The sequence below is a fragment of the Notolabrus celidotus genome, chromosome 11, assembly GCF_009762535.1.
Source record: "Notolabrus celidotus isolate fNotCel1 chromosome 11, fNotCel1.pri, whole genome shotgun sequence".
In the NCBI taxonomy this organism is placed as follows: domain Eukaryota; kingdom Metazoa; phylum Chordata; class Actinopteri; order Labriformes; family Labridae; genus Notolabrus; species Notolabrus celidotus.
Genome location: NC_048282.1, coordinates 35,318,929 through 35,333,331, shown reverse-complemented (window position 1 = coordinate 35,333,331; position 14,403 = coordinate 35,318,929). Strand labels below are relative to the sequence as shown.

Below are 14,403 nucleotides of genomic sequence, written 5' to 3'. Positions count from 1 at the left end.
AGTATAGCTGTACTTAAACATCCACTCAAAATATAACCCTTAACTTGAGTATATTTAATTTTATGCACTGTTAAAATCCCTCCAACTGTCTTCCTGAACACACGAGGAGTTCAAAATGAAGCTCAGAAGAAGAACAGCTCATGAATGCAACGCTGTTATGAGGCTTGTTTTCATGCTTTCACATTCTTCAGCAAATAAAAACACCAGATGTCAAGTAGTTAACTTTTTCTTTGCTGCACATGCAACAAGTAAAAAAGAGAGATTCCTTTATTGTTGTGATTTTTGCACAAGATTTTTAAAAAACCTGCAACTGAGCTGCATGTGTCTTTGCATGAACGTGCACCCATGTCTTCCCAGCTGTGGCCTGTCACTCTTTTTCCTTTAAAGCGACACATCTTAAACCAATCCCTACAATTTAAATCAACTTTATGGAGCAGATTTGTTCAGTTTTTTTTGTCCAACCACATACTAAACAATCAAGATATTACATTCACACTGAGCTGATATGAAGTCAAGCAGAAGTTATCCTCTTTGAAGAGTAAGGCCGGAGAGTTTGGGGCTCTTTTATGGGCTGAGATTTGTGCAGAAACTGAAATTGAATAATAATATTGAATTTGAAATGCATGATTTGAAATTGAATTTAATCTTTTGAAACTGAAGTTATTTTATTTGAAATTGTATTTAACCTACTTGAAAATTCAACTCTATTTTTCTTAAATTCAAAAATCAAAAAATAAATTTCAGTTTCTAGTGGCACAACCATTACGTCATCTACATCCGTATCACGTTTACTAAATGATTGATCACAAATGTTGTAAAGTTAATGTTACAAATTTTTTTGTCACAGCTCACAAAATATTTTCTTTTTAATTTACCTACAAATTTGTGTATTGAGGGTGCAATTCAGTGGTGTCCAAGTGACAGACTGTTACTGCAAAAGCAAAAATGTTAGCAGCCCTGAAGAAACATGAGGGAAGTCAGGTGAAGATGTTAAAGTGTCCTTAACCCTAGAACACTAACCAGGGTTCCCACTCTTTTCCAGAGATCATTTTCCGGGACATTTCAAGGACATTTTCATTGATGATCAAGCTGGTATGACAGTCTAAATTTAGTTCCTAAATAGTCAATATGTTCCTCTCAGTGGAAGTCTACATTGAAAGACGTGCAGTCTATGGCTATCCATGAAATCATCTCTTACATGCTTAAAAATTATGGCAAATTGATTATAGAATAATGCAACCACAGATGTAAAGCACTTCACTTTATTAGTGCAACCAAGTAACAATGATGGCCAACTCTCATCTCAGCTTTCTCTTTTCTCAAAAATTAGAAAATTAGCTAAGTAAAAAACAAAAGAGCCAGCAAGGGAATCTGGAATCTGCCTTACTGAAATAAATAAATAATAATAATAATCAGTGCATAAATTGACCTAAATAGATCTGAATGACAAAAAAGGCCACAAATGTTGAATGGGGATGTGTTTTTTTAACATTGTCAGGTCGCACGCAGTCATGTTGGAAAAGATTTCCAGGACAATTGACTTTTTCTCCCATTTTCCAGGTGTTTTCCAGTACTGGAAAACTGGTCAACTGTTTTCCAGGTTTTCCAGTTTTTCCAGGACGCGTGGGAACCCTGACTAACATATCATCTAGTAACACCATCACTTCCATGGGGTATATTTTACCCAATATAAAAATTACTTTACATCAAAATATATCACAGTTCCAAAATGCATTGCAAATTGAAGTACTCCTCTTGTATTTCCTGTATAAAACATTAATAAAAGTATCATGGTGGGACCCAAAAATGCTCCAAAATTAGTGAAAAATTAGAGAATCATTAATGATAATTAATGATTTCTTTTTTTAATAATGGAGCTGGGAACTTGTTCTTTGGGCCACCCATTCCTGGGACACATGAGCCTTATCTTATTTCCCACTGCCTTCCTACCTTAGCTCATTTTAACTCACTTTAAATGCAAATCTTAATTTTATCTTTAACATATTTCTAATTTTCCTTTTTCTTTTCTGTTTTATTATATTTGTCATTTTAATTATGTTCTTTTATGCTTTTAATGTTTTAATGTAAAGCACATTGAGTTGCCCTTGTGTATGAAATGTGCTATACAAATAAAGCTGCCTTGCCTTATCCAGTGAAGGCACAGTCTCCCTGCATCACTGATAACTGTGGGAGAGATAAACAGAGAATTCACTCTCAATTACTAACGTCAGGTGAAAATTACCTGAACATGTGCCTGCTGAAAACACCAGGGATGATAGAAGGGAAACAAGCCTACCTTGGGTGACATCAGAGAGCAGCATGAAGCTACCCAGGGACCCATGCAACTCAGACAGCAGCAACATAATGAAAATCACCCAACGTTAGTGTTCTAGGGTTAAGACCGTGTGTTTCTGAAGTTAACAAAGTCATTCCTTGTAGTTTTTTTTTTTAACAAAATGCACTGTTCACCAATTTTAAAACGATGACTCATCACTGTGTGCTGTACTCGAGAGTAGGATGGTCCTCCCTATCGTCACACAGGAAAAAACATTGCCATCTTCTTATTTATAAATGCATCCTAGGACTACTTCCCTCTTACCTTCTTGCATATATTGCACAAAAGAACTCAGGAAGTCATAATCTTTGATTTCAGGATCTTTTAAGACGATCTGTTCCGAGGGTCAGGACTGAACTTAGGAAAAAGGCCTTCAGGTTTGCTGTTCCCTCGACCTGGAATGCCTTACAAAAGGATCTAAAACTGTCTGACATGATATCATTGAAGGCTTTTAAGTGGTCCTTAAACGACTTGGAGGCTGAAGCATCTGTGTGTAGATGTTTTGTTTAAATGTGACATGCTGTTTTTCTGGAGGTACCTGTTGTGTAGGTGTTGTATGTGTCTGATATTTGTATTTATGTCTATTGTAAAATTGCAACTCTGTAACTGTGCTGCTGCCTATCTTGGCCAGGACTCTCTTGGAAAAGAGATTTTTAATCTCAATGAGCATTTCCTGGTTAAATAAAGGTTATGATAATTATAATTATAATAACTAGAAGTTAGAAATAAAGCAGGCCTGCAACAAAGCTTTAGGTGACCTGGGCTGTGAACCTGCTGCACATTCTTAGATTTCAAACTGTTGCATGATGAGTTGGGTTGCACCATGCAGAAGTTTTAACTTGTGAGACTATTTTTTAACCAATTCTGAAAAGCTTTGTTTGTGTTGATGACCAGGACTTCTTGGAGGAAGATATTGTAGATCTCAGTGTCACTGTCCGGGTTGAATAAGAGATGATTAGAAGAAAAAAAAGAAAGGAACATAAAGTTTCTTGGGGCACTAAACGCCTGAACCTGAACTGTTGGCCGATCGTCTACTTTCCAGCCTCTGATTGCTCTCTCTCTCTCTCTCTCTCTCTCTCTCTCTCTCTCTCTCTCTCTCTCTCTCTCTCTCTCTCTCTCTCTCTCTCAGTGAGTTGTTGTTAAGTTCCGCCACTAATCGCTTTGGTTGGGACTGTGGTCAACTGTGTGACCGCTGTCCTGCCCTCAAATGCACACACACACACACACACACACACACACACACACACACACACACACACACACACACACACACACACACACACAAACACGTATAAAAGAAACTAAATGTGTGTGTTTGTTCATGTTCTGTCTCTCATTTGTGTGCAAACTTAATTACACGTGTGTCGTCTCGGTCTCATTTAAATGTGTGCGCTCATTTCATGCATGTCAGTGAATGTCTGTGCATTTATGTATGTATGTATGTGGGTGCAACAGTTTGCGTGTGTGTGTGTGCGTGCGTGTGTGTGTGTGTGTGTGAGAAGCTCCTTTCTCAGTTGGGCAGAAACAATGGAACCTCTCTGATTACATCTCCCTGTACAGGCGGACAGTGTGTGTGTGTGTGTGTGTGTGTGTGTGTGTGTGTGTAGCTCTAGGGGGGAGGAAAGGGTGGCGGTCAGGGAGGAGGAAAGAGGGGGAGGCGACGTTCAGGCCTCCCCCCCCCCACTCCCTCCTTTGCTCTGTCTCCCACACACACTCATCCTCTTCCCTCGCGCCCGCCTGGCGTCTCATTGGTTAAATGGCCGGCTGTATATTTATGTGATTGGTCAGGGCGGGGTATATATACTCAGCATGGGTCGGTTAAATCTGGCCACAAGTTTCAAAACTTTCAAACAGGGCAGACAGGCAGAGAGACAGTGAGTCGGACGGCCTGACTGACGGCGGGGGAATCAAGCTTTTGGACAAACCGCTGCACCGCACACTCCAAACAAGAAGTGTTGTCTTTAGAGGAGAAAAAAAAGGAGTGAAGAGAAGAAAGAAGCAGAGTCATTGTGGATCTTTTTCAGGGGAATATCCTGCACCACAACTTGTTTGTTTTCTCTTTCTTTCTCGTCTCTCCTTCCCCCTCCTCTCAGATCTCGATGCTTTGCTTTGGGATTTGTGCTGCAGATCCATTAGACTCCTCTCTCCATCTCTCCCGCTCTCATCTGAAACATTTTGAGTTGATAATTTTTTCCAGAACTTTACAACCCAACAAACTCACACAGACGTTTGCAGAATCTCACTTGGACTAAAAGAGTTGAACTCAAGCCCGGCTCTGGAATGAATTTAGCCAAGCCCAGTTTGTCTAGAGAGACTCTTCTGCATGGAGGCCGGATGTCCCACGGAGGCCCCTGGGCGTCCGGGACCCCGAGCCCTGCCTCTGATTCCGACATGGGATTCGAGCAGAATCTCTCAGGGGACTGCAGCTCTCCCGAAGGCCTCGGAGCAGGGAGCGTGAGGAGGACCGAACAGAGGATTTCTCTCACGTCCAGCTCAGGAGGACAGAGCCCGGACCTGACCCAGGCAGGAGGAGCGTCAGCGGGCTCAGGTGATGGGAAGGCCATGGGGGGCGAGCAGAGGATCCGGAGGCCCATGAACGCCTTCATGGTGTGGGCGAAGGATGAGAGGAAGCGGCTGGCCCTGCAGAATCCTGACCTGCACAACGCCGTGCTCAGCAAGATGCTCGGTAGGAAAAAAAGTCTGAAGTCTACTCCTAAATAGTCTGACAAAACTTTAGTGAAAAAGTGAAACTAGTGAGAATCCAATCAGGGATGGAAATGTGTTTAAACAAGTGTTGGTACAGCAACCTCTGACAATCTCCAGAAATGTGATTTCTCTACTCTTACATGAGTTCTGATGATGAGTGAAATCCTCCTAATCTGGATCTAACATCCTGAGAGCAGCTACAAGCTAAGATAAGCTTTGTCAAATTGTAGAAACAGATTGATTATGTTATTTCTCTTTGAACAAATCAAAAACAAATTGCACAAAACAACATTTTAAATTGTGACTGAGACTTTAAGGAATTTTTATTATGTTGTATAGCTCAAATCTCAATAATCCCAATCCCAGCAGCCTCAGAATTTTGTTCTTTAAATTTAGAAATCATCATATTAATGTTGCTTTAACAATGTCTGGCACACAAATGTTCATATTTCTGATTTAAATTATGCATAGCTCTTGTTTTAACATCTTATTCCACTTCACACGTTTTGAAAAGCAACTTTCTAAACCTTCAATTGATCCAATATAATCTGATAGTGATGCAATTTAGTCCTGTGTTATATTGAGTTAAAACAGTCTTGTAAAATTATACTTTCTCTATTTTTCATGCATAGAAATATTCTGTTTTAAAGTCTCGTCAATGCAATTGGTGTTATTCTGTTAGACACATTGAATGCATAGGTTTGCATCATGTATTCAATAATAAAACATTAAAATGATGTAAAATAATCTGGAAAAAGAATTCAAAACTAGTATTTCAAATAACTGCCAAACTGCACAATGCATGAGTAAATAACGCTGCCATATTCCCGCTCCTATTCCTCGCACAGCACTTACACAGAATTACAGAAGGCGCGCCAAAAAGCACCCACACACACACACACACACACACACACACACACACACACACACATAGAAAGAGAAATGATGTTGTCGTCGTTCTTCAAATTTTTCAACAAAAGTTTCTGAATTCATGTCGGCGCCTTCATCGGTTAAGTTAACCTGCTGCTTTTATTTAACCTGACTGCAGTAGTATGGACGTGATATATCACGCCCGCTGCTCCACATTACAGTTACCTTGAAGCATCAATCACATCCTGAAAGGTGCGATGGATTTGTAGTTTCCTCAGCTGCAGAGTGAGAAGGAAAAAATGTAGAGAGCCGTCCTGCAGCGTAAATCACTCCTCAGCTGTTGCAGCTCAGTTTGCTGCAAACTTTATAGCTTCGTCAGAATATCAAACGTCCTGTGATGATATGAATCCAAAGTGACTTCAACTCAATAACAGAACCAGAGACTCTCAATCACAACATTAGAAATATGAGAATGGAGCATCAGTTTATTTATTTCATCCTTTCTTTACTTGGCTGCTGCATTGAGTTACAGCTTCACAGTCCATCCTGGCATCATTACAGTTAGTCTACACTGCTTATGCTTTAACTATGATTCATGCACTGACTGTGTTAATGCAAACTTTATCAGATGTGTCTTTGTGTGAATGAATGCAGTGTCATTTCAGTATAATGTAGCATTGAGAAGAAAGAACTCTTGAGCATTTCTTCCTTGAAACTGAAGTCACATGATTACAAAGTGTGTGCAGCAGTTTCATGTCTTGTTTTCTGCATCATACTTTTTAAAACTAATCTAATACATCAAACTTAGATCTCCTCTGCAGCGTGAGATTCTCAAAGCCTCTTCGACATGCACGCTTTAAACTTTCTGGAAGGACGCATGCCTCTTAAATCTCAAGGCTGCTGCCGTCTGCAACCAGAAGCAACGACAGCGATGCATGAGTGCATAAGACGAGCGAGCTGGAAGGTGTCAAAGTTTTTTTTGTTGCCTATAAGAAGCCCTGGAGTTGTTCTTCTGTGAATCTCTTATTGGCTGAATGAAGAACATGCAGGCATGTTGCAACATGTCTCCTCGCTGTTTCTGTTTTGGATAAGCGTTTTAAGCGGTGATGTTTCAGTTGTTTGGGGCACTTGAGGGTGAGAACTTGAATGTAAAAAGCAGCTGTTGGTTGTTACTTTTCTTTCTTTCACCATCGCTTTTTGATTAAATGAGACTCAACATACTTCTTGGACGATTAAGAGAGTGTCCTGGAACCACAGCAGAACAAAAACAAGGGTGCTGACATTACAGAGGCATTGATGGTTAAATTTAGCACACAGAAACCATCAATCAGCTGAACTAAATCATCAAGGAGTTATTTTAACAAAGTAATGCAGGCATCTCACTCGTTCAAGCTGCTTGCATGTTGATGCTTTCTGGACTTTTTTTCAGTTTGTGTAATTTCACCAGTAAGATGGTTTAGTTTTGGACTCAACAAGGCCCAGTAATTAACTGATAAATAAGATATTACCCTCCAAAGTAATCCTTAAAACAAAATATACAGAAATTCTCAGAAACTTAAAATCTACTGTCTTAGAAAGATAAGGTTGTTGTGACCTCCATGACCTCTGATAATGTCCAGCATTTCTTCTCGGCTTTGTTTCTTGTCTCAAGGACCAAGGATGATGAATCTAACTCTCCTCATTTCATAACTCTTCCAGGTCAGTCATGGAAAGCCCTGAGTGCTACAGACAAGCGACCCTTTGTAGAAGAAGCAGAGCGCCTCCGTGTCCAGCACCTCCAGGATCACCCCAACTACAAGTACCGGCCTCGTCGTAAGAAGACCACCAAGAAGCTGAAGCGTGTTGAACCAGGGCTTCTGCTTCACAGCCTAGCCCAAGGTGGTGCCTCAGGTCTTGGCATCGGCTCGTTGGGTGCAGATGGTGGCTCTCCTTATGGACACCCAGGTGCCCACCCTTCGCATCACCACCACTCCCACCATCTCATGGCTCCTCTTGGACACTTCAGGGACCTTCAAGCCTCAGGACACCCAGAGCTGGAGAGCTACGGCCTGCCCACTCCGGAGATGTCCCCTTTGGATATTCTGGATGAAGGAGCTGGGGAATCTGTGTTTTTCCCCCAGCACATGCAGGAGGAGTCCGGGATGGGAGGTTGGAGTGGATACCACCACCACCTTCACCATCATAACCAGCATTATAGCCACAGTTACAACAACCATGGCCACCACAACTCCATACATGGTGCAGGGACATACGGTCAGAGTTCAGGAATGAGTGTTGGTGCAAGTCTAGGCACAAGTTTGAACTCTAGTTTGAGTCCAGGTAGAAGTTCCAGAGTTGACTCTAGAATGGGTTCTGTTGAGTCAAACATGACCTCCAGGTTAAACCCCGGTCACCACATTGCCTTGAGAAGCCCTGTAAAGCCCCAGTCTGACTCCTCATCCCCTGTCTCCTACCCCCAGCCCCCCATCAGCATCTCTGAGCCAATCAAATCTCAACAAATGCCACATCAAACCACCGCAAGTGTCGGCTACTTCGGCCAAATGTACGGCAGCAGTACCCCCAATGCAGGGTACTACATGCCCTCTCAGCTGGGGCAGCTCTCACCCCCTCCTGAAACTTCTACTTCCTCTTGCTCATCCTCCTCCATCCCTCCATCAAGCTTCCCTCCCTCTCTGCACTTAGAGCCTTCAAACCATGAGTCCCCTGGGCACTTAGGGGCTTCCACAGCTGAGTTTTGGTCCGAGGTGGACAGGCATGAGTTTGACCAGTATTTTAACGTGGGACGGAATCGGGAGGAGGCTTACGGACGCTGTGGGAGCGGGTCCAAAGTTGCAAATGGGCGTGGTGGTAGCATTGTAGGCAGTGGCATGAATACTGGTGTTATTAACAGGGATGTCAGCGGGATTCTGAGCAGTGCTGGTGGTTGTGATGAATCTAGCAGCCCTCTTATATCTGCTCTTTCTGATGCCAGCAGTGCCGTCTATTACAGCGCCTGTATAACTGGATAAACACCCTCCCTCCATCCCTCCATCCCTCCATCACGTGTACCTCCTTCATACTGCACAGTTTGGTTCAGCTGATTTAGCCCCGGCCTGTTGTTACACAATAGGCAGGAAGTATCCAGGAAGTTAAGTTTTGGCTCATATTTTTAGTCACATCTTGTTTTTATATCATAGATTCCAACAATTGACTTTTAAAACTCTAGTTTTGCTAGATGCTGATATGAAATTCTTGTATGAAAACAAGTGGTTTTTTGCTCTACCAATGCTAACTTGAGCCAGAGCTGGGTGCACCCAAAACCCACAGATTTTTAAAAAATGTTCAAACTGGAGACAAAACAAAACAATCTGCTGAAATAAGTAAACATACTGTAATTTGGACATTCCTTAAGTTGCCCTATTTGGCAGATGGCTCGCTAGCTAACCAGCTACATGCTACCTTAGTTTCTTTTGGCTAAGGGATGTTTGCTAGCTTCATTACGTTTGCACAACAGAGCTCAGAAACTTTTAGTTTTTGGAATTTGTTGAGCAGTTGCAAAATCAGCCACTGTGAGTCTCTTAGCTAGCACAGCATTAGCTGGTAGCAATTTAACCATTTCAGTTGCATCACTTCACATTTGTTGCTCTCTATCGTCAGATGTGCATCGTCCTGCTCAGAGGATGTTGTGCTTTGACTTTAAGTGCTCAGTGTGCCGCTGCAACAAATGTAAGGGCTCTCAAGTCTCACGCATTTCAACCTGTTCACACGCCACACTTTGTATTTCTCATGCACAATAATTAGTAGGACAACGGCCACCAAGTTGCACCGCCTTTCCTTCAGAATGAGTTTTCCATGCACCAGCTAATCAAAAAGAAAGAAAGGAATATAGCTACCCAACAGCCAATCACAAAATAGCATCACTGTATCCGGGTAAAACAATGCAACAACGTTACGTTCCAAAGAAAAGGATGCACATGCACAATGCAGACTGACCGCAGATTAGAAGACGAGGTCTGTCTGCACCCCCCTCCCAACTTGAGAGCCCTGAAATGTGCTGCAGACACCTTGATAGAATAATGTTGTTCTTCAGTTACTTTTCAAGGGTGCTAGGTCTCTGCGTTAGCATGTGTAATGCTAACAAACGGGCAGTATTCGTCAACAACTGGACACATTTATGATCTCATTTTTATTTTTTTTCCTGTGCTGCAAAGTCTGAGGGATTCAGGGATTACAAAGTCAGCTAGGACTTTCCTTAGTTAAATAGCCTTTGGGAAGAAATCTCAGCTCAGTATCTGGTTTTGTTTCTCTGCGCTCTAACCCCTGGTGACCGAAGAAGAGACTATGCAAACAAGCAAACTGCACTATGTAGTTTTCTGGTCCTTAACTATGAATTTCTGGATCATCTCATATCATTTTTTGGATTTTCATTAAGAGCCAGAAAAAATGTTCATCTCACTTGTACATTAATTCATCTCACTTGCCGCATGGAGGACATTAAAGAGACGGACACAGAGAAGAAGAATCCCTATGAAGGACTCGGTCCAGACTCCAAACCCTTTTAGCTGTGTTTCGGGAAAGCCTTGGCCACAGACCCAGGGCAGACCACGGATGTCTCCCACAAACTATCAGGACGTTTTACAAGCCGGGGTCGGGTTCTTCCTGACCGTGATATTTGCCTTTAGCGCTCACTCTCTCTCCGTCCACGGCAGGGCCTCATGTCAGACTCTGTGCCAAAATCTGCAAGTTTTAAAGTTGCTCTCTGGCAAAAAAAACACACATGATGAAGATTCAAAGATCATTCTCTTTAACCAGTAAGCCTCTCTGGTATCACACGCACATCACTTGTTAAAACAAAATGTCCTTTTCCAAACTTATTAAGAGTAATTTTCTTCTACAAATAACAGAACACTGGGTTATAAGTTCATTGTTATTGGAACAGAATCTTGTGTGGTAATTCAAGAGGGATGAAAAGCTTCTCTTTACTTTAAATTCGACTTCACTTTCAGATGTATGTGATTCAGGATTATACACTAAAGCGTTGGTCAGGTATTTGACTTGTGTAATTCCAAAAACTGATCTGAAACATTTAAAAAGTGATGGTTCCTGTGTTTGTGTTTTAGAAACCACGTTCTGTTGTAGCTGTTTACTGTATATATAGATGCTATGCCTCTTGGCAGTATGTGAAGGAGAAATGAAGACTATGAAATGTTCTCTTTGCACTGGGTTTAATGTCTTAGCTGTATAGAAGGAACACTACTAATAAAATCTAAGTTGTCGTAATTTTAAGTTTTGTTGTTGTACAGAAAGTCGTGTGTTTGTTTTGTTGTTTTCCAGTTTTATGAAACGTGCTTATTCACTCTCTCGCTGCAGAAAAGAAAGATGATGTTTGATTTTAAACTGGAGCAGGGAAGCAGTTAGCATAAACTAGGAATCAGAATTTAGCCTTTAAAGCTCTTTTGTTCAACTTTGGCGACCCCTGTTGGCAAAACTGCACCTCTGATGTATTTGCAGATTGTCCTGTGCATTTTTAAGTAGTGTTCTCAACAACAAACAAAGTCATCCTGCTTTCTTTTAAAAGTCAAACTCATCACTTGTGTTATCCTTCATAAGAAAAGACAAATTGAAAGGCTATTACTATTACTTTGTACGACACCTACCCTGCAGGAGAAGTTTCAATCTGTAGCCCTCAAAGACGCTCATCCTATCAACAAGCTTTAAAAACTAAGTTACAGCGGACATTCTCAGCTTTCCATTGACACCACATTTGTCTCATTCGGCATATTCAAAATAAATTCAGGAGAGTCTGGGCGCCCCCAAAGATGGTCTAGATCTGCAAGGGTTCAAAATTGCCTTACAAAAACAATCATCCTGCTGATTTTGGTCTCATTGGATTTTGTCGGTCTTAAAGAGGCATCACTATTAACTTCAGTCCATTTCATCACCGGCTGAAAACTCCTTACTGTAGCTTTAATTTCGTTTGTCATCAAGATTTAAAATCCAGTCGAATTCAGTTTTAAAATTGGGTCTGTTGTGCAATATTAGCTCCTGTTGTTACATTTTATTCTGTCCCCTAAAACAACACACTTTTTCCTCATGTATTAAAGTGTTTCACTACTTTAAAGGAATAAATGAAAGGTGTTACAACTTCAATTTAAAAGTGACCGCAGGTTGAATTTGCACTTTTATTAAGGCAAGCTGCCAACCTTGTTTGCAGTCTTTGTGCTAAGCTAAGCTAAGCTAACTTAATTGCTTCCTGACTCCAGCTTTTTTAACCCTCCTGTTATGTTGTGGGTCAAATTGACCCTTTTTAAAAGTCTATTTTATGCAATATAAGCCTTCCAAACCAGATACATGCAGCATCAAAATCTGGGCAGCATGTGACAGAAGAGGTGTCGTGTTAATTTATCAACATCACATCATAAAATTAAAGAAAAATCAAAATGTAAAATCAAATAAACAAAAATCTATGTCATGTAAAAGTATTGTATTTATATTTAGGGCTTTTTAATGTACATTAAAAAAATTATTTTAGTGAGTTATCCTCATTGGACCATGATCTGTGAGGATTAAAGAACACCAATGGACTAAATCTTGAGTTAAATGGTTAGTAAAGGAGTTAAAAATGAGATTTTAAAAAATGTGTATAGGATTTTTTGGATAATTGAATATGCCCCGGGTCAAATTGACCCAGGAACATTATTGCTGTTCCAGAGAATCAAACACAACAAGAGGGTTAACACTCTTTTTCACACTCTTGGCGGGAAAGTGAATAGGCTCATTTCCTAAATGTTAAACTATTCTGTTGATGTGTATTTGTTCCACTAAAGTGTTATATGTTATAATTTCACCTTCAAAAGGAAACCTCTTGTAGATCTCTCTATCGGTCTATAATGAGTTACAGTGACACCAAATATGAGAAACCTTCCTGCCCACACTGTTTCTGTTTCTACATAAATGACTGGAAATTCAAAATGTGGTTTTGTTTGTGTTGAGAAAATAAAGAAACAACAGTTGCAGCCACTGTACCGGCCTCTCTGCATGTGTTTATGTAGCATCGATCTGGTAATATTTCCGTCTCCAGAAGGAGCAGAAAACAGAAGTTTTTCTAGAAGGGCTCATTCTGCATCTGTTGCGCATTAGTGCGACAGACAATCCTTTTTTCTCAGAGAAACAGGAGAACAAAATCGAGCATCTTGCATAGTGAAACCAGTTCTATCCACCACACTCTGCTTTGCGGTGAACACAGAGAAACAGTAGATTTTTCCTAGCATGTCCTCTTGAGGACGGAGCCTCAGAGAAGCAGCAGTTCAAGGAAAGTATTAAAAAATACTTTTACATCTGCATTTGACATTCTTTTCTGTTGACACTAAACAGAGTCTTGTTTCCATTTTAATTTACTGTGACACACAAAGAACATCAGAGAGGCGGCCATTTTTTTCAGTCGTGCAATAACTCTCAGGCTTTTGGTAATAATTATCTACAGGAAAAAAAAAACTGGGATAAAATCAAAGGAGATTCTCTCAGCAGTCATATAATGACAAATTAAAAGCATGTTTTCCGAGAAGTGTCACTGCGGTGCTTCTAAATCTGTCTGTCAGGGATTATAATTGTATTTTCCGTAGTAAATGGTTTTGTTTGTGTTTATTTTTGAGAAATGTGGGCTTGGCTGTAAATGGATCTGTTCTGTTTTTAAAGATAATTTCACAAAATAAACACTTCTGAGAACGCACTTTGGTTCCCGAGTATCTGAAGCAACACATAACATAATTCAATCAGAAATAAAACCCAAATGTTTGTTCAGATCTTTATCGTTTGGATGTTACAATGTTACAATGTCATTTAGCAGACGCTTTTACCCAAAGCGACGTACATACGAGAACAAGAACAACACAAGCAAAGATCTAGACAAGAGGAAACAAGATCAGTAAGAGTAACAAAGTGCTTCAAGTCCATTTGGGTGCAGGTACTGCCAAGCAGTGTAAAGGCAATGCACAAAGTAAATAAGGAACGTCTACAATGAAGCAACCAAACAATTTAAGACCTTCCATTATCATCATCAACAATTAACATCACCACAATAATGACCAAAGTACCAAGTGCTGGGTCACTCCAGACCTGAACACAGATTCCCAGAGTAGAGCAGGACAGTGTGAGTCAACTGTAGCTGGAAGACATGATCTGCCACTGGGGACAACAGTGGAGAACAGTCTAGCTAAGTGCATAGTGCTTCCTAAAGAGCTGGGTCTTTAGCTGTCTTTTGAAAGTAGAGAGGGACTCTGCAGATCGAATGGAGTTGGCCAATTCATTCCACCATTTAGGGGCAACAGAAGAGAGAGAACTGGAAGCCAGTGTAGTGAGATGAGCAGGGGAGTGACATGAGCTGTCTTAGGCTGGTTGAAGACCAGACGTGCTGCTGCTGCGTTCTGGATCATTTGCAGAGGTTTAACTGTGAATGCAGGGAGGCCTGCCGGTAGAGAGTTGCAGTAGTCAATGCGTGACATTACAAGAGCCTG

The 14,403-nt window shown here is 40.9% G+C and overlaps 1 protein-coding gene across 1 annotated transcript; it reads left to right on the top strand.

Annotated features, from left to right (window-relative positions):
- Nucleotides 1–4,161: 4,161 nt before the first annotated feature.
- Nucleotides 4,162–13,618, top strand: sox18 (SRY-box transcription factor 18). The gene is made up of 2 exons (XM_034695090.1): nucleotides 4,162–5,021; nucleotides 7,610–13,618. Exons 1-2 carry the CDS (start codon nucleotides 4,616–4,618, stop codon nucleotides 8,917–8,919), a joined length of 1,716 nt encoding a protein of 571 aa, XP_034550981.1. The 5' UTR covers nucleotides 4,162–4,615; the 3' UTR covers nucleotides 8,920–13,618.
- Nucleotides 13,619–14,403: the final 785 nt, after the last annotated feature.

Coding starts and splice junctions, on each gene's coding strand:
- sox18 (XM_034695090.1), top strand. CDS start 4,616: ATGAATTTAGCCAAGCCCAGTTTGTCTAGAGAGACTCTTCTGCATGGA. Junction 5,022..7,609: donor CGTGCTCAGCAAGATGCTCG/GTAGGAAAAAAA, acceptor TAACTCTTCCAG/GTCAGTCATGGAAAGCCCTG.